This window comes from Schistocerca americana, chromosome 8 (assembly GCF_021461395.2).
Source record: "Schistocerca americana isolate TAMUIC-IGC-003095 chromosome 8, iqSchAmer2.1, whole genome shotgun sequence".
NCBI classification, from domain to species: domain Eukaryota; kingdom Metazoa; phylum Arthropoda; class Insecta; order Orthoptera; family Acrididae; genus Schistocerca; species Schistocerca americana.
The window spans coordinates 424,014,908-424,039,668 of NC_060126.1; the positions used below are offsets into that span (position 1 = coordinate 424,014,908).

Consider the following 24,761-nt stretch of genomic DNA (forward strand, 5'->3'; position numbering starts at 1 on the left):
CTACATCTTTCCATGCGAGCCCTGATTTCGCATATTTTATTGTGGTGATCGTTCCTCGCTATGTAGTGTATAACGAGAGAAAAACCACTGTCTGTATGCCTCCATACGAGTCCTAATTTCTCTTACCTTATTATCCTGGACCTCAAGCGAAATGGTCGTTGGTGGCAGCGGAATCGTTCAGTCTGAAACGGTGGTTCTCTAAAATTTCTCAACAGTGAAACTTCCTGGCAGATTAAAACTGTGTGCCGGACCGAGACTCGAACTCGGGACCTTTCTCAACAGTGTTCCGCGGAAAGAACTTCGTCTTCCCTGCAGCGCGTGCCACTTGAGTTCTCAAAGAAACACCATAATAGTTTCATGGTGATCGAAACTATGAGTGACGAATCTAGCACCACGCGTGTAAATTAATTCGATGTCTTCCTTTAATCTAACTTGGTGAGGATCGCAAACACTCGACCAGTACACAAAAATGAGTCGTACTGATGTTCTATTCGAGGTCTCCTTCATATGCGAGTTACACTCCCCTAAAATTTTCCCAATATACTGAAGACCACCATTCCCCGTTATTAGGTGCCCGTTCCATTTCAATTTCGCTTTGCAGCGTTCCGCCTCGGTACTTAATCATCGTGATTGTGTTGAGCAGCACATTTCTGACGCAGTATTCGAACACTGCGAGATTATTTTTCCTAATCACCTGCATTAACTAACTTTTTTGTACGAGAGGCATTCAATAAGTAGTGCAACACTTTTTTTTTCTGAAAGTAGGTTAGTTTTATTCAGGATCCCAGTACACCATATTACGTCCCACTCATGTGGCTACAAAACTGTAGTTTTCCACATAATCTTCGTTCAATGTGATAACCCTACACCGCCTTATTGGGAGGGCCTCTGTGCCCGAATAGTACCACTTTGCTGGTCTTGTTGCATCCCCATCGTCCGCCCCCGGTAGCTGAGTGGTAAGCGCGACAGAATGTCGATCCTAAGGGCCCGGGTTCGATTCCCATCTGGTCGAAGATTTTCTCCGCTCAGGGCCTGGGTGTTGTGTTGGCCTAATCATCATCATTTCATCCTCATCGACGTGCAAGTCGCCGAAGTGGCGTCAAATCGAAAGACTCGCACCCGGCGAACGGTCTACCCTACGGGAGGCTCTATCCACACTACATTATTATTATTATACCTCCCCATCATCCACGTACTGCATCCCGTCGAGTGCGTCCTTCACTGGGCTGAAAAAAATGACAGTGGAAGGTGCGATATATCCGGGCTGCAGGGAGCATGAGGAAGAACAGCCAACGAACGAAGCTCTTTGAGCTCCTCTCGGGTGCGCAGTCTTGTGTGACGCTTTGCTTTGTCAGGGAGGCGTTCGGTTGCATTTTTGTTTCAATGAATACGCTGAAGTTACTTCTTCAGTTTCCTGACAGTAGCACAATACACTTTCGACTTTATCGTTGCATCATGGTGCAGGACATCAACCAGAATTACGGCTTCAGATACCCAGGAGACCGTCGCCATGAGCTTACCTGCTGACGTATCAGCGTTGAGCTTTTTCTGCGGAGGAGAGGTGGTGTGACGCCACGCCATTGATTTCCGTTTCAGTTCGAAGTGATGAACCCCTGTTTCATTGCGTGTGAAGATGTTCGACAGCAATCCGTCGCGATCAGCCTCGTAACACGCAATAACTTGTCCAGAGATGGTCCTTTGTTGCTCTTTATGGTCTTCTGTAAGGTGGCGAGCCAACGGGAACACACCTCTGAGCTACACAACTGGTGGACGAGTGTATGAGCGCTACCAACAGTGATGTCCAGTTAAGCAGCTAGGTATTTGAATGTGATCCGTTGATCATCTCGAATGAGAGTGTCCGCACGTTCCAGCATAGCAGGAGCCACAGCTGTGAGGGGCCGGCTGGCATTCAGTGGATGGGGCAGGTTTGTGCGACCTCGTTGCGATAGTGACAGGCGCCTCGCCCAACGACTCACCGTGCTTTTGTTCACTGACAGGTCTATGCAGTAATTCTGCAAGCGTCTTTGAATATCTGCGATGCTCTGGTTTTTCACGAAAGGGAACTCAATGACTGCTCCTGTTTTGAAAGAACCTCCGTTACAGACGCCATTTTGAAGGCTACGTATGTGCGCCGCCAGTTATCGGAACTTCAGGAAACTATACGGCCTGAGGGAATATTCCACGATTTCCCACAGCTAATACCGCATTTTTCAACGGAAATTCACCAAGAAATGATGTATTGCGTTACTTATTGAAAGCCCCTCGTACATTTAGAGCAAGCTGCTGTTCACCACATTACCTAGAAACGTTGTATAACTCATCTTGCATCCTTCTGCAGCCACTCAAGGCTGACACCTTCCTTTACACCAAGGGCCAAACTGCTGGTCACCCTGTCCGTCCGATTGCTTGTGTAAACAGAGAATAACTGGAATCTCCCCCTTTCTCACCTTCATGCAATCTCATTTGTTCAGTACTCTGTCCTCAGACTGACCACCGTTCTGTGTAGCTAGTTATGGTTTCAGCACATGTGCTCTGTATTATTTTACATCACGTACCGCACATGAAGGCTGCCTTTGGCTAAATATCGATTTTTCCTTAATTCTAATTACATAATCTGTCACTATTTTGTTAGTCCTTTTTTCCTTGTTATTAGTTTTGTGATATCATGCCACCTTACCCAGGGACATGCTAACCAGGGACATGCTAATCAGGGACATGTTGCAAATATCCATGATTCTGACGTCTTACACATTTGAATATTGTATAGGAAATTAATTTGAAATGCTGAAGGCCTATTAAAATTTACCACTGCTGCAAACTGGGGCAAGCTACTTTTATTTTCGCGTGCTGTGGTTTCAAGAGATGTGCAAGACAACATAGTAGAGTAACTGCAACCTCAGATATTCCAGAGGAATATAATGTACAGAAGTACAAGTATAAAGCGTGAGTTAAACCGAAAGATGGCAGAAGCAGAATGTCACAGGTGAAAGTATCTTCTCCCGTAAAAAGACTCTACAGCTCACAGATTTTGATATGAAAATGAGGAACACGTTCGTGAATGGGCAGGTCTAGAGCAAGCATACGATAATGTAGCACTACCGAAGAACAATAACATTTTAGGGGGTCCTCAGTCTTCTGTCTGGTTTGATGCGTGCCGCCACGAATTTCTCTCCTGTGCCAGCCTCATCATCGCAGAGTAGTACTTGCACCGAGGTTCTCAAATATTTGTTCGATGTACTCTGATCTCTGTGCCCCACTACCGTTTTTATGCTCTATAGCTCCATATAGTATCATTGATGTCTTAGCAGATTTTCTATCATCTTGTCCCTGGTTCTTGTCAGTGTTTTCAGTGTGTTATTTTACTTGGCAGATCTGCGGAGACCCTCATCATGCCTTACCTTACACGTCCATCTGATTTTCATCATTCTTCTGTAGCGCCACATTTCAGAAGCTTCCATTCTCTTCTTTTGCAATTTTCCCACATATGAGTCACTACCATCCAACGCTGCGCTCCAAATTTGCTCGTCAAATTAACGCTGTGTTTGGTACCAGTAAGCTTTTCTTCGCCAGGAATATCCTCTTTACCACTGCGAGTGTCCTTTTTATGTCCTCCTTGCTTCGTCTGCCATGGATTACTTCGCTTCCTAGGTAGCAGAATTCCTTAACTTCGTCTTTTTCGTGCTAATCAATTTTGATATTAAGCTTCTCGCTATTCCTCTTTTTGATGCTCGTCATTAGGTTCCTCTTTCATAGGTTTTCTTTCACTCCATATTCTATACTCATTGGACTGTTCATTCCATTCAACGGATCCTGTAATTCTTATTCCCTTTTACTGACGATATCAATGTCTTCACCAAATCCTATCGCTGATATTCTTCCACCCTGAATTTTAATCCCACTCTTAAACCTTTCTTTTATTTCCATCATTTCTTCTTCGATGTGTAGATACAATAGTAGGATCGAAAAACTGAACCGTAGTCTGACACTCTTTTTAACCCGAGCACTTCATTCTGGGTATTCTAACCTAATTATGTCCTCTTGCTTCTTGTATATAGTATATATAATCCGTAAATAGCCATTTTTCGCTTGATGCTTACGTGAGTGGATCGCGAAAATCCCAAACAGCTGGTATAGCGGGACGTACCCTGTACGATGCACTTCAAAGTGGTTCGCAGATTATAGATATAGATATAGATGTAGGTAACTTACTCCTATTTTTCTCAGCATGTCGAACATTTTACACCATTTACATTGCGAACTCTTTTTCTAGGTTGACTACTGCGAACTTGCCTGGACTTTTCTCCAGTCTTGCTTACATTATCAGAAATAACGTCAGAACTTCCTCTCTGGTGCTTTTACCTTTCCAAAAATAAGACTGATCGCCATCCAAGAGTTCATCGACTTCGTTTTCCATTCTTCTATATATTTTTATTCTCAGTAGTCAGGATACATGTGCTATTAAACTGATTGCGGTCTAGGTCACGCATTTATCTGATCTTCCCACATTCAGGATTGTGTGAATGCGTTTTTTCTGAAATTCTTATCATATGTCTCCAGTATTACAGATTCTACACACCTTTTTGAACAGTTGTTTCATTGCCATTACCATCAGTCGTTTTAGGAATTCCGACTCTATTACTGGATCACCCATGTCTTCCACATAGTCCCCAATTTCTTCTTCTATTACGTCATCAGAGGGGACTTCCACCTCATACAGGCCTTCAGTGCACTACCAGCACCTATCCATTCGCTCCTCTGCGTTGAACAGTGAAATTCTCATTTCGCTCTTTATGTTGCTGACCTTGTTTTTAATTTCTTTGGTCGAGCATTTGAAGCATCTCTTATGTTACCTTCCATGTACCTATATTAGTCTGTTAAATTTTGCGATAACCCTTTGTAGAGATTCCGATCCTCTTCAAGCGAACTGCTTACTGTTGTATTCCTTGTCGCTGTATCCGTTTCCGTAAAGAACTTAAAACGTGAATCATCATTACACTGCACTTCAATATCCCACTTTCCTACATCTTCATTCTTGCGGATGATTATCATTACCTTCAGTGTAGTCTTCGTTGTCGCTATATTGCGATATGGGTCTACTTGTGTTCCTCAATATTATTAAAATTCAAATGACTAATTTCAGAATCTGTATCTGGCCACTACGTAATAAAATAAAGACACAAAATGTAGCAACACACTTGGTATGTACCTACATGTTTCGTTTGACATTGATACTACACCAGAATATTTTGTGATCTGAAGATGACAGTAACCGAAACCGGTAACAGTCAAGTGTAGAAGTTTCTGTGATCAAGCGGGACCTGTAAAATAAAGGGATTAATGATACCACTCCGTTCCCTGGGGTGTTGTTTCCAACACATTTCAAGGTCAAAAACGAGTGTTCGCTGCATGATGATCAACAGGAAGATCTTTCACACTGCAGACACGCTCGAGTGTTTGACGCTTCTCTAAGGAGACTGTTGGGCGTATCACAATCTAACGTGATCGCAGCCGTTTGGAGCGCAGTACGACAACAGTGTTTGCTGTGGTATAAAGGGTGGAACCACTAGAGACCGGTCAAAGTCATTCGACGAAATCGGAACAAGTTTCGAAGCAGCAAAAATGTTCCTATGCTTTTGCAGTACTCCCGTTTCACGATCTCCTTTGGCGCGATAATGGAGGGGTGCGACATTACCATCACCGTACATAAAAGGGAAAACAGTCCCCCTATGACCGCCCAGTTCGATAAAAGCCTCGGTGGTACCCACCCACATTTATTGAGTATTTTAAAAACATGCCTTTTACAGAGAAAACATCCGAAATACTCCCAAGTGAGGGCAAGAAGCCAAATCAGCTCGGAGGTGTATCAAGTGGTTGCCTACCTGCAGGTACCTTGGGCTTCTTCGCAGATTTTCTCTGTGAAGGTACATTTTCAAAATTATCAATAATTTTTCCGACGAATCCACTGTTCAGTGCTCGCTTGTAACGGAAGGCAGACAGGGGGATAGCATTACGGCAGGGACCACTATTACCTGATACCAAACCCTTGCGTAAACGCTCATACCAAAGCACCTGCTGGTAAACCTCTCCGCCCAGAATGGCACGATGCTTGCACCGGACATAATCAGAATACACAGTTATTTCATGGGAAGCTGGATTAGGATAATAAAACATAGATGCAATGATTGAAAAACAGAAAAAGAACCGCATAGCTCTCGATTTTAACTTCCGTCACACGCAGAAAGTTAGAGGCATCAGAATCAGGAAACAACACATCTAGATAACACAAACGTATGAAATGAATATGACGGATCATTTTCAACGTCTTTAGTTAGTGAGAATCGACAGTGTCTGAAATTATTTGCATGGACTGCACAGTTGTGTGGAGCAAGGGCAATGCTTGCAGCTGCTGCTGGTGGTGGTCTAGTGCTAAGTAAGTGCCCTTAATGGAGGGAAGCCGCTCCGGCATCCGTAATCCCGTCTAAGTCGCCTGGCGAGTTTGCTCAGGAGCAGCGAAGGACAAGCCACAATTTAGACCCGGCGGGAGGCTGACGGCGTTTAGGAGCACCACGTCTGGCCGACCCAAATCTTCTTAAGGGATCAACACAGTCGGTTCTTTTCGCCCGCGACGAGAGGTCTGGCGGCGCCGAACGCTGCCGACAGTTTGGCGGTTACTACCACGTTCGCTCGGCCATCTCTTTCTTGTTAGTTCTCAGTAACATGTGACGTTTCAGAGTTCCTTTCACTTGTTTATCTGGGAATTTTTTTTCTACTTTATATCTGTTTTGTTTGATATAACTGCGTCATCCTACCTTTTCCCATCTTCAGCTAATCCGCTTATATCTACCCAACTGCTACAAACAACACACTCTGTTTCCCATATCCCTGTCTTCGTCTGTTGCTGTTGTTGTGTATTCAGTTCAAAGACCGTTTTGATGCTTCTCTCCATGCTACGCTCTCCTGTACACACCTCTTCAACCCCGGATAACTACTGCATCCTTTTGCTTACTGTATTAATGTCTTGGTCTCCCTCTACTATCCCCCATCCAACCCTCCCTCCCCTCTCCCCTCCCTCCCCCCACCCCAGGCAAACAACTCATTCCAGTATTAAATCGGTGTGTCTTATCAACTGATCCCTCCTTTTAGTCAAGTTTTGCCACAAATTCCTTGTCTCCCCACTTCTGTTCAGTACCTTCTCTGTAGCACGATTCTTCAAAAGCATCTACTCTCTTCTTGTCTAAACTGCTTATCGTGAATGTTTCACTTCCATACATGGCTACACTCCAGACAAATACCTTCAGAAAAGAGTTCATAACAACGGAATCTATATTAGATGTAACAAATTCCTATAGTGTCAGACACGCTTTTCTTACCATTGCCAGTCTACAATTTACAACCTTCCTAATTCAGCCATCATCAGTTATTTTGCTTCCCAAATAGCAAAACTCATCTTCTACCATGTGTTTCGTTTCCTAATGTAATCCCCTTGCCATCATCTGATTTAATTCGATCACATTCAAATTTCCTTCTTTTGCGTTTGTTGATTTGCATCTTATATCTTCCTTTCAAAACCCTGCCTATTCCGTTCAACTGCTCTTTCCAGTCCTTTGCTGTCTCTCATAGTATTGCAATATCATCGGCAATTCTTAAGTTTTTATTCCTTCCCACTGCACTTTAATTCCTACTCCAAGTTCCTCTTTGGTTTCCTTCATTGTTTGTTCAAAGTGCCGATTGAATAACATTAGGGATAGGCTACAACCGTGTCTCAATTCTTTCTCGATTACTGCTTCTCTCTCATGCCCCTCGAGACTTGTAACTGTCATCTGGTTTCCGTAGAGTTGTAAACATCCTTTCGTTCCCTGTATTCTAGCCCTGCTATCTTCAGAATTACAGAGGGAGCATTCAAATCAATGCTATCAAAAGCTTTCTGTAAGTCTACAAATGCTATAAATATAGGTTTGCATTTTCTTAACTTGACTTCTAAGATAGGTTGTAGCGTCAGTATTGCCTCTCATGTTACTATATTTTCCTAAACCCAAACTGACCTTTCCAGAAGTCGGCTTCTACCCGATTTTCTATTCTTCTGTAAAGAAATCGTGTTAATATATTGCAACCTTAACTCATTAAACTGATAGTTCGAGAATAATGAGACCTATCGGCACCTGCTTTCTCTGGCATTGGAATTATTACATTCTTCTTGAATTCTGAGGATAATTCCGCTGTCTCATATACCCTGCACACGAGGACGAACAGTTTTGTCATGGGTGGCTCTCCCAAGGCTATCAGTAGTTCTGACGGAATCTCGTCTACTCCAAGTCCCTGTTTCGACTTAGGTCTTTCACTGCTCTGTCAAATTCTTCTGGTAGTATCGTATCTCCCACATCATCATCATCATCTACGTCCTCTTCCCCTTCTATAGTATTGCCTTGAAGTTCATCTCACTTGCACAGACCCTCCACATATACCTTCCAGGATTCAGTTTTCCCTTCCTTCCTTCGCACTGGTTCTCCATCCGAGTTCTTGAGACTCACAAGGCTGCAACCCTTTTCCACCAAAAGTCTCTTTAATTTTCCTGTAGGCGACATCTGTATTTCCCCTACCGAATTATGGTTTTAAACCCTTACATTTGTCCTCTAGCCATTCCTGCTTAGATATTCTGAAATTTCTTGTCAAATTCATTTTTTTGACGTGTGAATTCTCTTTCGCCTGGTTCAGTTACAGCATTTTTGTATTTTCCCTTTTCATCAATGAAATTTAATACTTGCTGTGTTATCGAAGAATTTCGCCTAGGATAAATTTCGAATCCATATCAGTGACGTCGATTTACATTGGGATCTTGGAACAAAAATGTTCGTCCATTATGAATTACCTCAAAGGAAACGGTCCAGTGACACAGAGCAAAGATTCAGAACATATCGTTCCTGTGAAGCATGAAACGCAACTAGCTCTATATTAGCTTGAAGTAATTACTGGTGATCTGAAAGCGATTTCATGATTCTGGATTTCCAGAAGGCTTTTTGCATCGTTCCTCACATGACACTTCTAATCAAATTGCGTGCCTATGTACTATCTTCTCAGCTGTGCGACTAGATTCGTGATTTCCTGCCAGAAAGCTGTCAGAAAGCTAGCAGTGGATGGAAGGTCATAGAGTAAAATATAAGTGATATTTAGCGTTCTGCAAGGAACTATTATTTGCGTTCTGCTAACCTTAATCTGTATAAACGATTTAGCAGACATTATGGCTGCCCTCGTACGTTGTTGGCTGATTATGCTGTCATTTATCATCTAGTAAACTCATCAGAAAATGAAAACCAATGAAAAATCAATAAGATATCATATACATATGGTATGCAAAGTGGAAATCGATTCTAAACAAGAAAAAGTGTGAGGTCATCCACAAGAGTACTAAAGAAATCCTTTAAATTTCAGTTATGCCATCGATCACTCAAATTTATGGGCTATAAATTTAAGCAGATGCTTAGGAATTACACTTACGAGTAACTTAAGCTGGAATGATCACATGGATGATGTTGGGGACAAGGCTAATGAAAGACTATGTTTTATTCGGAGAACAATTAGAAAATGCAACAGGTCTGCTAAAGAGACCGGCTACACTACGCTTGTCCATTCTCTCCTTGTGTTCTGCTGTGCGGTATGTAATAATTACGAGGTAGGATTAACGGAGGACATCGAAAAGGCCAAACAAAGGCAGATCGTTTTGTATCATCATGAAACAGGATAGAGAAAGTTACAGATATGATAAGAGAGTAGGGGCGGTAATCATTAAGACAAAGTCGCTTTTCGTTCCGGTACGATCCCTTCACGAAATTTGGATATCAACTTGATATATTTTATTGGCGCCCAGATATATTAAAAGAAATAAACGTTCTAACAAAATAAGATAAATCAGAGCTCGCATAAAAAGATTTATGTGTTCGTTTTTCCCGTGCGTTGCTAGGATGGTAGTGAAATGGTCTGGAGGTGGTTGGATGAATGCTCTTACAAGCACCAAAGTGCGGATTGGCGAGTAGCCTTACAGATGTAGATGTCCTTCGTCTTTGCCTTCTTTATCCTTTTGTGCCACAAATTTTGCGCATTTTTCAACAGATCCCGTAGTGCCAAAGCAGACAGCGAACTTTAACGTGATATCACTTCCCCATGCACTTTTATAAGACATCGTAAATTCTTTCCTTTTACTTCATGGCCTGAACGTCGTTGAAATTGATTTGCAGATGTTAAAAGCTGCAACTCTGCCTTACATCCTTACTAACTTAATTTCCCTCTTTTGCTTCTCCCAGTTGAGTTTGGTGGATCTTGCGGCATATTTGTCTGCTTTTGTGCTTTGGCACCAATCTTCCCAGGAATGCGGAAGTATTACACTACAGGTCATCTACATACTGGATTTTCTTGGAGACAGTCACTGGCATGCTACAGATATATAAGTTAAACAGAATGGGAGCCAAAATTGATCACTGAGCAGGCTATTGTTCAATATTCATCATCTTCTAGCTGTTTCATTCAGAAAAAAACTGGAAACGATGAGATAGCATTTTGTTAAGCAGAACTTGCTAGTTGCTGACATCGGAAAACACTGACATAAAGAAACGTAGTGTAATGAAATAGCGGAATATATTTGTCTAGGTGAAGCATTTAAGTGATTAATCTTGCACGATCACAGGTTAACGTAAGCGTGAGATAAGGTATTGCAGATGTGAAATGCTGGTATATTAATAACCAGTATAACCGTCAGACTATTGAATGCAAGTGTACATTGTGCTGCACAGGTGCGGAATGTCAGTCTGTGTGATGAAGTAGTATGTCTGTTGCACTCGGTCATTTAATAGAGGGACGGTTAATTCTGTTTGTGTATGACGCTGGAGTTGTCGTCCGATGATGAACCGCATGTTCTCGTTTGGAGACAGATATGGTTCTCAAGCAGACCAAGGCAACATGTCGACACTCTGTAGAGCATATTGGGTTACAGCAGCGGCATGCGGGCGACCGTTATTCTGTCTGAAAACACCTCCTGGAATGCTATTCACTAACGGCAGCACAATGTGTCGAATCAGCAGACTGACATACAGATTTGCAGTCAGGGTGTATAGGACAATCCCGATAGTGCTCCAGGTGTCATACGAAATCACATCCCAGACCACAAGTCCAGATGAAGCTCCAGTGTGTGTAGCATGCAACAGGTTGGTTGCAAGACGTCAACTGCTCACGTTCCAACCAACAATCAGCCATCACTAGCTCCGACAAAGAACAACATTGCATCAGAAAACACAATCTATTTCCAATCTGCCCTCCAGTGATCTGTCGCTTAACCCCATAGGGGTCGCAAGTGGCGGTAATGTGGGGTCACTGGAATGCGCGCTACAGAGCGTCTAACTCGAATCTGTCCTTGAAGTAACAGATTTGTAAAAGTTAGTTGCGTCACTGTGGTGCCAACTGCTGCTAAAACTGCTGCTACGGTACAATGCACCAGAAACATACGCCGAACACGATGATCTTCCCTCTCGGTAGTGCGACGTTGCGCTCCGGAGTCCGGTCTCCCTGCGACCGTACATTCTTGTGACTACTGCTGCAAGCAGTCATGTACAGTGGCTGCATTCCTACCGGGTCTTCCTGCGACACCTCCGAAGGAAAATCGAGCTTTTCGTAGCCCTATACCACGACCTCTTCAGACACAGTGAGGTTTTGATAACAGCAAAATGGTTCAAATGGCTCTGAGCACTATGGGACTTAACTTCTGTGGTCATCAGTCCCCTATAACTTAGGACTACTTAAACCTAACTAACCTAAAGACATCACACACATATCCATGCTCGAGGCAGGATTCGAACCGGCGACCGTAGCGGTCGCGCGGTTCCAGACTGTAGCGCTCGGCCACTCCTGCCGGCTGATAATAGCATCTTCGTCACCTTGAAGGCATTCTTCATTATCATCAGCACACCAAGTCCAGTCTCAAACGTAACTAACGCTCACGACCAGCGTGAATTTAAGGCAAATCTTATTTGTATCCTCATTGTGTAGCTACTGCCGCCACTGTCACGTGACCGGAGTGAAATCCGAAGAGACATCGTGTTTCAGATATACACTACTGGCCATTAAAATTGCTACACCACGAAGATGACGTGCTACAGACGCGAAATTTAACCAACAGGAAGAAGATGCTGTGATATGCAAATGATTAGATATTGAGAGCATTCACACAAGCTTGGGCCCTGGTGGCGACACCTACAACGTGCTGACATGAGGAAAGTTTCCAACCGATTTCTCATACACAAATTGCTGTTGACCGGCGTTGCGCGGTGAAACGTTGTTGTGATGCCTCGTGTAAGGACGAGAAATGCGTACAATCACGTTTCTGACTTTGATAAACTTTGGATTGTAGCCTATCGCGATTGCGGTTTATCGTATCGCAACATTGCTGCTCGCGGTGGTCGAGATCCAATGACTGTTAGCAGAATATGGAATAGGAGGGTTCAGGAGGGTAATACGGAACGCAGTGCTGGATACCAACGGCGTCGTATCACTAGCAGCCGAGATGACAGGCACCTTATCCCCATGGCTCTTACGGATCATGCAGCTACGTCTCGATTCCTGAGTATACGGATGGGGACGTCTCCAGGACAACAACCATCTGCACGAACAGTTCGACAACGTTTGCAGCACCATGTGCTATCAGCTCGGAGACCATGGCTGCGGTTACCCTTGACGCTGCTTCACAGACAGGAGCGCCAGCGATGGTGCACTCAACGACGAACCTGGGTGAACGAATGGCAAAACGTCATTTTTTCGGATGAATACAGGTTCTGTTTACAGCATCATGATGGTCGCATCCGTGTTTGGCGACAACGCGGTGAACGCACATTGGAAGCGTGTATTCGTCATCGCTATACTGGCGTATCACCCAGCGTGATGGTATGGGGTGCCATTGGTTACACGTCTCGGTCACCTCTTGTTCGCATTGACGGCACTCTGAACAGTGGACGTTACATTTCAGATGTGTTACAACCCGTGGCTCTACCCTTCATTTGATCTCTGGGAAACCCTACATTTCAGCAGGATAATGCATGACCGCGTGTTGCAGGTCCTGTACGGGCCTTTCTGAATACAGAAAATGTTCGACTGCTGTCCTGGCCAGCACGCTCTCCAGATCTCTCACCAACTGAAAACGTCTGGTCAATGGTGGCCGAGCAATTGGCTCGTCGCAATACGCCAGTCACTACTCTTGATGTATTGTGGTATCGTGTTGAAGCTACATGGGCAGCTGAAACTGTCCAAGCCATCCAAGCTCTGACTCACTGCCCAGGCGCATCATGGCCGTTATTACGGCCTGAGGTGGTTGTTCTGCGTACTGAATTCTCGGGATCTGTGCACCCAAATTGCGTGAAAATGTAAATACATGTCAGTTCTAGTATAATATATTTGTCCTAAAAAAATCCGTTTATCATCTACATTTCTTCTTGGTGTAGCAATTTTAATGGCCAGTCGTGTATTTATGCATGCAGGGAAAAGGGAAAAATGTTATCCACCAGGCCGGCCGCGGTGGCCGTGCGGTTCTTGGCGCTTCAGTCCGGAACCACGGCGCTGCTACGATCGCAGGTTCGAATCCTGCCTCGGGCATGGATGTGTGTGATGCCCTTAGGTTAGTTCGGTTTAAGTAGTTCTAAGTTCTAGGGGACTGATGACCTAAGATGATAAGTCCCATAGTGTTCAGAGCCATTTGAACCATTTATCCACTAAGTCACAATGTGGACGAAAGTGTGTTCTGTGTGGCGGACGGTCATTGAAGAGGATCGTGACGTAAAATAAGAAGGCGAAAGCTGAAAAAGGCACTGGAGAACTGAACGCCGCCCTGGCGATCCATGACAGCACCACGACAACAAGAGGACATCTTCATAAGCTGGGAAATGAAGTGCGAGCTAGAATTCCAGAACTACATATTAGTGATGCAAGTGTTCATAACAGGAAACCGTGTTGCCGAAACCATATATCCTGGGCTGTGGAGCTCTGGAAGAACGTAATTTGGTCCGATGAGTCTTGTTTCACACTGTTTCCAAATTCTGGCCGCGTTTACGTACCACGATTGAAACATGGCGGGGCTTCCGCAGACGTACCGTGGTATTCCGTAGGAATATGGTTACTCTGCGTTTAGCATTACTGCCTATGACTATACGACCATTCTGGTGGTTCAGGTCTGTCACATGGTACAAGATTTGTTCCTCAATTTCGATAATGTATTCCAAGACGACATAGTTCTAGTTCACACAACCCGTACAGTCTAGGACTGGATGGACTGTCACACGTCCCCTGACCACAACAGTCACCATATCTTAATGTCATTGAGCGTTTGTTGTCTAGTTTGGAGAGAAGGGTGTTTGATAGGTATCCCCCTCCATCATCGCTACCTGAAGTTGCCACTATTTTACTAGAATTATTGTATAAGCTTCCTGTAAAAACCATACGGGGCCTGTATTTATTCATTCCGTGACGTCTGGATGCTGCTTTGATTGCCTGCTTCTTATTAGGCATGGTAATGCGTTGTAGTTTTATTGTCTTCATACTTTTGTCCAACCCCTATACTCCCAAGCAGTCCCTCTCAGAACAGATCAGATACAGCATTATACTCTATTAGTAGTGATTATAGCTTACGAATCTGTCACTTAAACGTTGAGCCGATCTCACCAGTAAAGCATGATTGTTTCACAGCTGAAGACACGGTATGCTGAGGAGACAATGCTTAGGACGATGCAGGTCTGTAGAGGAGAGGAATAATTTATGGCTATTTTACGGATGGAGCATTTAATTATGAGCATTATGGAATTTATACATTTTCAAGTCTCAGCATACGGGAACCAGGTAGGATTTCAGGCTTTCAGGAAGGAGTTTGTAGCACAATTTATTCGGAATTGAAGAGAAGGTTTGCTCATTGTTGGATTGGGGGGGGGGGGGGGTGCCGTAGCCAGGGAATATTTCCTGGCCTGGTAAGGGAAAGCCGTTCACGTTGCCGTACAACACCACTTGGGGTGTATGGAGATGTGAGGAAGGTGCGTTGTGGCGAAGGGGATTTCATGCATGTTGGGGGTTCCAGTTTTGGGTCGAGATCAGATTTTACGGGAGACATAATACTGGTACAACGTTCAATGTGTTGGGAACCTTAGCAACTTGCATCCGATGGATGGAAAGAACAGAGATTTGTTCAACCATGCTGCTGTGAGAGACTCTGACGACGCATTCATTGTTCTTGTAGAAGGTGTGAAAATGGGTCCTGAGTTGCCGGCTAGCGTAGTTTAAAAACGGAGCTCCCATCTATGCCAACTCGCTGCCTTGAACAATGTCGAATGCTTCGAACTATTCTGCTGCTGTAGGCATAGTCTCCCTTGTGGTCACAGCTATGATGGTCACGTGTGGCTGAAATTAAGTACAGAGGGGATATCACAACTGTGCTGAAATAAGATTCGACTACTGACTGAAACTGATTGACAAGGTGTTGCAAAATCTTTGAACCAAACGTCTGGAGGTGACAGATCACGCCATGGGGGACTACTGCTGTTGGAGACAAAGGGTTCGCCATGCTTCCCGGCGGCGCTAGGCGTCCTATAGTATTCACTGGCCCTGGGACGAAGAGATTTCATCGAACTAGCAGGATCTACTAACTACCATTGTTAACGGTGTTTTATCTAAGTGCATATCGTTCTTCCATCGGGACACACTGATCAAATGTTGCAGATTCTTCTGAATAAGTCAGTATTGTCAAAAACAAACCCATCGACGGAATACAATTGCAATGGCGGTTGCGCTAGAATTTCGAGAGAGCTGAACAAAGAGATGTACGAAGTTCGCGAACTGACACCACAGATTCGCTTAACGGCTCTTTTCTGGACTAAGAATATTCTTATTGACTGCGCAGCGCGGCCCGAAAACATTATAACACTAAACGAGACAACAGCGTGAAAGTAATCGAATTACACCAGCCTTCACCATTCATTGTCATCGTGGAGATCATTCTTATAGTGAATATAGCGGCATTCAGTTTCTGCACAAGAAGTTTGAACGACCTACTAGCGGAAACAACATTCCGTGTACACTCTGACTTAATAGTTTAAAATGGTCTACTTTACAGCTCGCTTGACCACCTTGAGACAATAAAACATCGCCCTACAAGAGTTCCGTGTCACAAACGTGTTTTTTGCAGATAAGCGTTAATCTGTTCTCTGATCGCAGCGTGCATTTGTAACTGACTATCCTGTCGCTACATTACTTATATTGCGCTCCATATCTTTTGCGATAACTGTTGTGTCATCAGTGAAATGAAAATATTTCGAGAGATCTGGCAGATCATTGACATACACTGCTCTACAAAAAGAAGTGACTCACTTAGAAGAAGGAGAGGAAACGAAATAAAATATCACTGTGTGAGACGTTAAGTGATGCTTTTTCAGTGATTACAAGCCAATTTACAAGACACTCATCAGTAGAAGGTCAATAATCAGTACGACATTGCACGCTTCTGGTCTCGGTGTGTGCGTTTAATCGATTGAGAAGGGCGTCACAAAGCCATCGTCCCATCTTAAAAGGCGAACTGGCTAACAAGTGTTGTAATTGGTCCCTTATATCCTAAACACTGGAACTCGGTCGCGGTTGACATCCGAGCTGGTACCACGCATACTCAGTCGTGGACAGACCTGTGTACTTCAACATCATCTTAACATCACGCATAGAGATCGCAGAAATATGTAAGATGTCTTGACAAGCATTGTTCTGTTGAAAGATGGCTTCACGATACTGTTGCATAAGACGTAACACCTGAGGATGCAGGGTAGTCGTGATGCACTATTATACTGACAGAGTTCAAATGGTTCAAATGGCTCTCAGCACTATGGGACTTAACATCTGAGGTCATCAATCCTCTAGACTTAGAACTACATAACCTAACTAACCTAATGACATCACACACATCCATGCCCGAGGCAGGATTCGAATTTACGACCGTAGCAGCACCGAGGTTCCGGACTGAAGGGCCTGGAGCCTCTCGGGCACAGTGGCCGGCTGACAGAGTTCCCTCAGTAATTAACAGCTGTGACTTCAAGTCATATGCGATGGATCCCTACACCATGACGTCAGAAGTAACACCGCTGAGCCTCTGTAAAACCTTGGAAGAACGGAAATGCTCCCCATCTCGCCGCCAAAGTCACCGACTATTGTCAACCAGAGTAGTGCAGAACCGCGATCCATCGCGACGCCATTCACACCAATTAAAGCTTCCGAGCCATGCCACCATTATCAAAATAGCCGTTTGTGTTACGGTTTTTACGAGACCTTACGCATAGGTATGGTACTGGATGTTACAGAATAATGTGGGGAATCCATTGCATATTCTCGTATAGCAGACGCACATCTCAAGGGATTGTAAAGTGTTTGGCGCACAATGCGGCGATCTAGCTTTGTGGAGATCAGATGTGGCCTTCCAGGAACTTGACGACTAGTATGCCTCCCTTTCATTCACATGCAGTCCAGCATCGGCCGCTGTCACATCTGAATGCTCCAGAAATCTGCATTTTGACCTTTCGACCAGCCAGCCTAACAGAGAGCTACATTTAGTCCCCTTACAAAGTCTATCAAGTGCTGATAACGCTGTCTCACATGTGGGTGAGTCACCTCTATGTTCCCCACGAGATCACTCTACACCTGACACTGTTCACGTCCGTTATATATCCTAGGACCCCTGGGAATAACACTAAACATGAGAAACACTAACGTACAGTATGGGCTTTCTACCTGTTACATAGAACTGCAACTCCAGTAATTTTTGCACCCACCAATAGCTTGTACAAGTATGAAGTTACGCTGACATCTAATCATGTCTATGTCACAAAATATCAAGGGTGATTCAGCTCTCCCTAACTGTGTGTCTGATGCAATCACCGACGATTTCAAGAACAACTCGCGATGTTTCCGTATTCTCTAGCTCACCACGCGTCAACTATTAGACTTACAGAAAAAGTAAACAGGACTTTTTTGTAGAACCTTTAATGTTGTTAAATTTTGTACTGGGATACATTTTCATTGGAGGCCGCAGTTTTTGAGTTACCCAAGAAAAACGCGTTTGAAGGTAATTTTTGCACATTTTTCATGAGTAATTCGAAAACTGAGGTCTCTACCGAAGAAGTGTCCCAGTAAAACATTAACTGCTTCAAATTTCATAAAAAATGTCCTCTTCATTTTTTCTCCAGGACTAATACACTGAAGAGCCAAAGAAACTGGTACACTTGCCTAATGTCTTGTAGGGCCCTGCGAGCACGCAGAAGTGCTGCAACACGACGTCGCATCGACTCCGCTAACGTCGGAAGTAATGTTGGAGGAAACTGACACCATGAATCCTGCAGGGCTGTCCATAAATCCGTAAGAGTACGAGGGGGTGGAGATTGCTTCTGGACAGCATGTGGCAAGGATTTCCAGATATACTCAACAATGTTCATTTATGGAAAGCTTGGTGGGCAGAGGAAGTGTTTAAACTCAATAGAGTGTTCCCGGAGCCACTCTGTAGCAATTCTGGACTTGTGGGATGTCGCACTGTCCTTCTGGAATTGTCCAAGTTCATCGGAAAGCGCAATGCACATGAATGGATGCAGGTGATCAGACAGGATGCTTACGTACGTGTCACCTTCCAGAGTCGTATCTAGACGTTTCAGGGGTCCCATATCATTGTAACAGCACACTCCCCACACCATCGCAGAGCTTCCACCTGCTTTAACAGTGCCCTGCTAACATGCAGGTTCCATGAATTCATGACGCTTCTCCATATCCGCACGCATCAATCCACTCTGCACAATTTGCAACAAGACTCGTCCAACCAGGCAACTTGTTTCCAGTCTTCAACAGTCCATTGTCAGTGCTAACGGGCCCAGGAAAGGCATAAAGCTTTGTGCCATACAGTGTTCAAGGGTAGACAAATGGGCCTTTAGCTCCGAAGCCCATATCGATGATTTTTCGTTGAATGGTTCGCACGTTGACACTTGATGATGGCCCGGCATTGAAATCTGCAGCAATTTGAGGAAGAGATACTCTTCTGTCACGTTGAACTATTCTCTTCAGCCTATGTTGGTCCCTGTCTTGCAGAATCTTTTTCCGTCTACAGCGCTGTCGAAGAATTGATGTTTTACGGCATTTGTGATATTCACGGTACACTCGTGAAACGATCGCACGGGGAAGTTCCTTCTTCATGGCTTCCTCGGAGATGCTGTGTCACATCGCTGGTGCGATGACGATAAAAGCACTTGCAACCACACTTAAATCCTGATAGCCTGCCGTTGTAGCAGCAGTAACCGATGTAACAGCTTCGCCAGACACTTGTTGTCTTAATTGCTTAGGCTTCCGCGGCCAGAGTCAGTCACATAAAGGTTTTCTGGGTATAAATCAGCGTCGAAGTGTACAGGGCACAGAGTATATCGCAAGCCTACACATACAGACAGGTATCTGCACGCCCAATCCTACCACCACCCAGTGCAGAAGAACTCTGTCATCCATTCTTTGGCAATCCGTGCGCAGCGCCTAAGTGATGCTTAAAACGCACAACGCACAACGTTTCTAGCCAATGGCTACAGCCATAAGTCGATAAACACAGCCTTGTTGACGAACACAAGCAAGAAAGATAAACAAGAATAGACAAACTGCAGCCAACAGTGCGCTTACCTTATATGAAAAACGTTACTGACAGAATAGGCAAACACCTTCACCGCGTTGGGTTGCAGCCTGTCTTCTATTGTGGTCGTATGATCCAGGACGTGCTAGGCTCCACTAAGGACAAGGTGGATGCATTACACACTGCAGGCGTTTACAAGGCGGAATGCGAATGTGGAGAGGCATACATCGGCGAGACTGGTAGGGCAATAGCAACGCGCATTCGGGAACACGAGAGTTACATTCGTCTAGGGCAACACAACAAATCCGCAATGGCAGAACACCAGCAAGACTGCGGAAAAGAAATAAAATCCAGCGAAGCCTGTGTTTTGGCCAAGCAGCCAATTATGACGAAACACAAAATCAGAGAGGCCATCGAAATACTTAAACGCCCTAACAACATGAACAGGGAGGATGGACTCAGGCTTTCCCTATCTTGGCTGCCAGCAATCAGAGCCCAACAGACCACACTGTCAATCCGAGGCACGAGCACTACCGGCGAGTAACTGCCGCCGCGCGGCCGACGTCCAGCAGTTGGTAAACAGCAGACAACTTCTCATTCGACGGTGGCCACCAATCATGGTACATAACACAAGAGCCAATAGACAACAGAGGTCACGTTCTCCCTCCATCGCAATAACCTATTAAAATAAAGTTCCTTCTCCTTCTTCCTTAAGTGACCAATGAAACTAACTACATTTTTAAAATTATGACGTAATGGCATGCGAAGTGAACACTAACAACAAAATAATAAGGACACTGCATAGCTAGAACGCACCATTAGACCCAGAAGAAGGCCGCTGCAATCGTGGCCGAAACGTTGGTTTTTTTCCAGGAGCAGTAGTTTTTACATTATGACGCGGTACTGTACCCAGAAAACTTTTATGACGACTTGTTGTCTTATACAGGGTGTTACAAAAAGGTACGGCCAAACTCTCAGGAAGCATTCCTCACACACAAATAAAGAAAAGATGTTGTGTGGACATGTGTCCGGAAACGCTTAATTTCCATGTCGGAGCTCATTTTAGTTTTCTCAGTATGTACTTTACTTCCTCGATTCACCGCCAGTTGGCCCAATTGAAGGAAGGTAATGTTGACGCCGGTGCTTGTGTTGACATGCGACTCATTGCTCTACAGTGCTAGCATCAAGCACATCAGTACGTAGCATCAATAGGTTAGTGTTCATCACGAACGTGGTTTTGCAGTCAGTGCAGTGTTTACAAATACGGGGTTGGCAGATGCCCATTTGATGTATGGATTAGCACGGGGCCATAGCCGTGGCGCGGTACGTTTGCATCGAGACAGATTTCCAGAACGAAGGTGTCCGGACTGGAAGACGCTCGAAGCAATTGATCGGCGACTTAGGGAGCACGGAACATTCCAGCCTCTGACTCGCGACTGGGGAAGACCTAGAACGACGAGGACACCTGCAATGGACGAGGCAATTCTTCGTGCACTTGACGATAACCCTAGTGTCAGCGTCAGAGAAGTTGCTGCTGTACAAGGTAACGTTGACCACGTCACTGTATGGACAGTGCTACGGGAGAACCGGTTGTTTCCGTACCATGTACAGCGTGTACAGGCACTATAAGCAGCTGATTGGCCTCCACGGGTACACTTCTGAAAATGGTTCATCCAACAATGTGTCAATCCTCATTTCAGTGCAAATGTTCTCTTTACTGATGAGGCTTCATTCCAACGTGATCAAATTGTAAATTTTCACAATCAACATGTGTGGGCTGACTAGAATCCGCACGCAATTGTGCAATCACGACATCAACACAGATTTTCTGTGAACGTTTGGGCAGGCATTGTTGGTGATGTCTTGATTGGGCCCCATGTTCTTCCAGCTACACTCAATGGAGCACGTTGTCATGATTTCATACGGGATACTCTACCTGTGCTGCTAGAACATGTGCCTTTACAAGTACGACACAACATGTGGTTCATGCACGATGGAGCTCCTGCACATTTCAGTCGAAGTGTTCGTACGCTTCTCAACAACAGATTCGGTGACCGATGGATTGGTAGAGGCGGACCAATTCCATGGCCTCCACGCTCTCCTGACCTCATCCCTCTTGACTTCATTTATAGGGGCATTTTAAAGCTCTTGTCTACGCAACCCCGGTACCAAATGTAGAGAGTGTTCGTGCTCGTATTGTGGACGGCTGTGATACAATACGCCATTCTCCAGGGCTACATCAGCGCATCAGGGATTCCATGCGACGGAGGGTGGATGCATGTATCGTCGCTAACGGAGGACATTTTGAACATTTCCTGTAACAAAGTGTTTGAAGTCACGCTGGTACGTTCTGTTGTTGTGTGTTTCCATTCCATGATTAATGTGATTTTAAGAGAAGTAATAAAATGAGCTCTAACATGGAAAGGAAGCGTTTCCGGACACACGTCCACATAACATATTCTCTTTCTTTGTGTGTGAGGAATGTATCCTGAAAGTTTGGCCGTACCTTTTTGTAACACCCTGTATTGGCATTGCCTTCCGCAGCGCCGTATTCTACCTGTTTACGTAACTGTGTATTTGCATATGCATGCACATACCAGTTTCTTTGGCGCTTCAGTGTAGTTTGCTCATAGCAAGCGAGAAAATATGAAAGTCGTGCATGTGCTATTTGAAGGTGTTGCGGGCTGCATAACGCATAGGTATGGGCTACTGAATCACCTTGTACCTGAAGAAAAGCAATGAACCCACAGCTGAACCTTGGGGGCTCCTTCCACTTTACCTGACGTCAGTCAGATTCTAACTCCTTTCCTGTTTATTTTGTGGAAGATGTCAAATCAATCTTCTTGGTGATAGTCCGATTCAAACCTCTTTTCTGGTTATCTTGTGGGTCATAATGTGAATGTATTTGGTGGTGGTCCGTTGCAGGGGAGCACCCGGCGGCGATGCAGCGCGGCAAGAACTCGGCGGTGCCGGCTGGCAGCTGGTGGGGGCACGTGTGGTGCCGCCTGGCGCTGGCGGCGCTCGCCGCCTTCTCCGGCCTGCACGGCGCGCCCTGCCCCTGCCACGCCGCGGCTCTGCTGCCCGCGCTACTCGCAGCGGTCGCCTGGGCCTCCGCGTAGTCCAGCCCGCCGGCCAACACCAGCTTGCGGTGACTCCCAGCCGACGGCGCGGCCGCGGCAGCTCCGGATCCACTGGACTGGAGAGGCTCCGACTGCTGCGGTCCGCGAGGCGACCCACTCGAGTGCACTTCTGACGTTGCGGGCTCCATTATACCAGTTCGGATCACTCGTGGATAGTAGACGTTACGAACAGTTCCTCAGCAGCTGAAAGAAGTAATCCATACGAAAGAGCGATAACGTTGTCGATGACGTTGTTTACTACTGAATCAAAGGAATTGCCAGGACTATACAGATCACTCGTTAAATCGACAGGTCGCACTATTTTCAGATACACTGAAGACACAGAAACAAAGTTTTCCATAAATTAAGAAATCATTACTACGTGCTGGAATCACAGCAACTGTAACTGATATGAAAATAATCTGTGATAGTCCAAATCGTGCTATATTTTCGTTCAACTGGAGGCAGTTGGTTCCAGTTATAATAAACGTTTTTCGACCATGTGCAATACTGTGACCATAACCTCGTGGTATTACACAGCAGCTATACCGTAATTTTACACCAAAGGCACAGTGACCTCATGGTGTTACACAACGGCTATGCCACAAGATTTTCGTTACAGTACTGATAGGTTCTGGTGTTACACAGCAGCTATACCATAAGATATGCATTACAGTGACTGATACCTCATGGTATGACACAGTAGTTATACCATAAGATATGCATTATGCTGACTGATACCTGACTGCAATGACTGGTGGCTGATACGGTATTGAAATGGAAATGAAGTACCAAGCTTCTTTACAGAGCGTAGGGGAACGATGCGGGAGACCCGCACCGCTTTACTAGGGAAGGTCCTAGTGGAGGTAGTTTGCCATTGCCTTCCTCCGACCGTGATGGGGATGAATGATGATGGTGAAGACGACACAACAACACCCAGTCATCTGGAGGCAGGAAAAATCCATGATCCCGCCGGGAATCGAATCCGGGACCCCGTGCTCGGGAAACGAGAACGCTACCACGAGACCACGAACAGCGGGCGATGTGGTATTACACAGTGGCTATAATATGGTATTACACAGTGGCTATACTGTAATATATCAGTCAGTCACCGATTCCCTGAAATATTACACCGGCTCCTCATGCTGTGTGGAATCTTGCTCTAACGCTGCTTATTACAACTTTACTAGTTATCTCCAGTAGAACGAAAATAAATTGCGATTTTTACCGTTACCATTTATTTTTCCACGAATGAGAACTGTTGAGTTTTATTCTTAACGAGTAGTTTTACACAACATGTCTAAGCGATAGCAGCAACTAGACACAGAAACGGGACTTAAACGTCAGTCCACATCGTAATTTCCTTTTACTGAGCAACAGTATTCAGTTGTACAGCTGTCTTCGGAACAATATAATATGCATGGGACGGCAGCAGCATCGAGAGTCATGCGGAGTCATTGTCTGTGGACAGCAACCGAGTTAATCATTCTGGACATTAAATCGCTCTCAAGATGAATGTATAACCAGAACCAGTTACGAAAGACGTATATATCATGATTACGATTATTTTGAAGATGAATTTACTGTAGAAAGTTAATGTTTACAAATTTACCTTTGGGTATTTTCAAGCACTTAAGTTTTCTCTTTTTTCAGAGAGGTAACGTAATTTTTTAACTATTTCACGAGACACTGAGAATGGAAACATATATGAGTTAATGGAACTTACAAGGTTAAATTTCTAGGATTTCAGAGTTTTGACGCAGTTTTACACTCTCTGCTTCAGCTTCTTTCGTTACAGGTCAGATGGACCGTGTAATGGCTGAGTTGCCTCTACGCATTTGTCTGTTATCCCTTTAATCTGTTCACAATTTTCTGTCATGTCTAGGCAGATTCACTTTCTTCCCTGGGTTAATGGAACAGCTTGATATTCTTAAAATTCCCGCTTCTTAATTTTATAACTGAATTTTGTTTTGTCTTCTATTTATTGCTTATTTATG

At 44.7% G+C, this 24,761-nt stretch overlaps 1 protein-coding gene across 1 annotated transcript in view; it reads left to right on the forward strand.

Annotated features, from left to right (window-relative positions):
• The window catches only part of LOC124545894 (protein sidekick-2-like), a 1,033,035-nt gene extending 1,010,271 nt beyond the window's left edge, over nucleotides 1-22,764 (forward strand). The window contains exon 6 of the mRNA XM_047124853.1: nucleotides 22,571-22,764. Within this exon, the coding sequence (XP_046980809.1) occupies nucleotides 22,571-22,764 (194 nt within the window). The remainder of the gene's footprint in view (nucleotides 1-22,570) is intronic.
• Nucleotides 22,765-24,761: the final 1,997 nt, after the last annotated feature.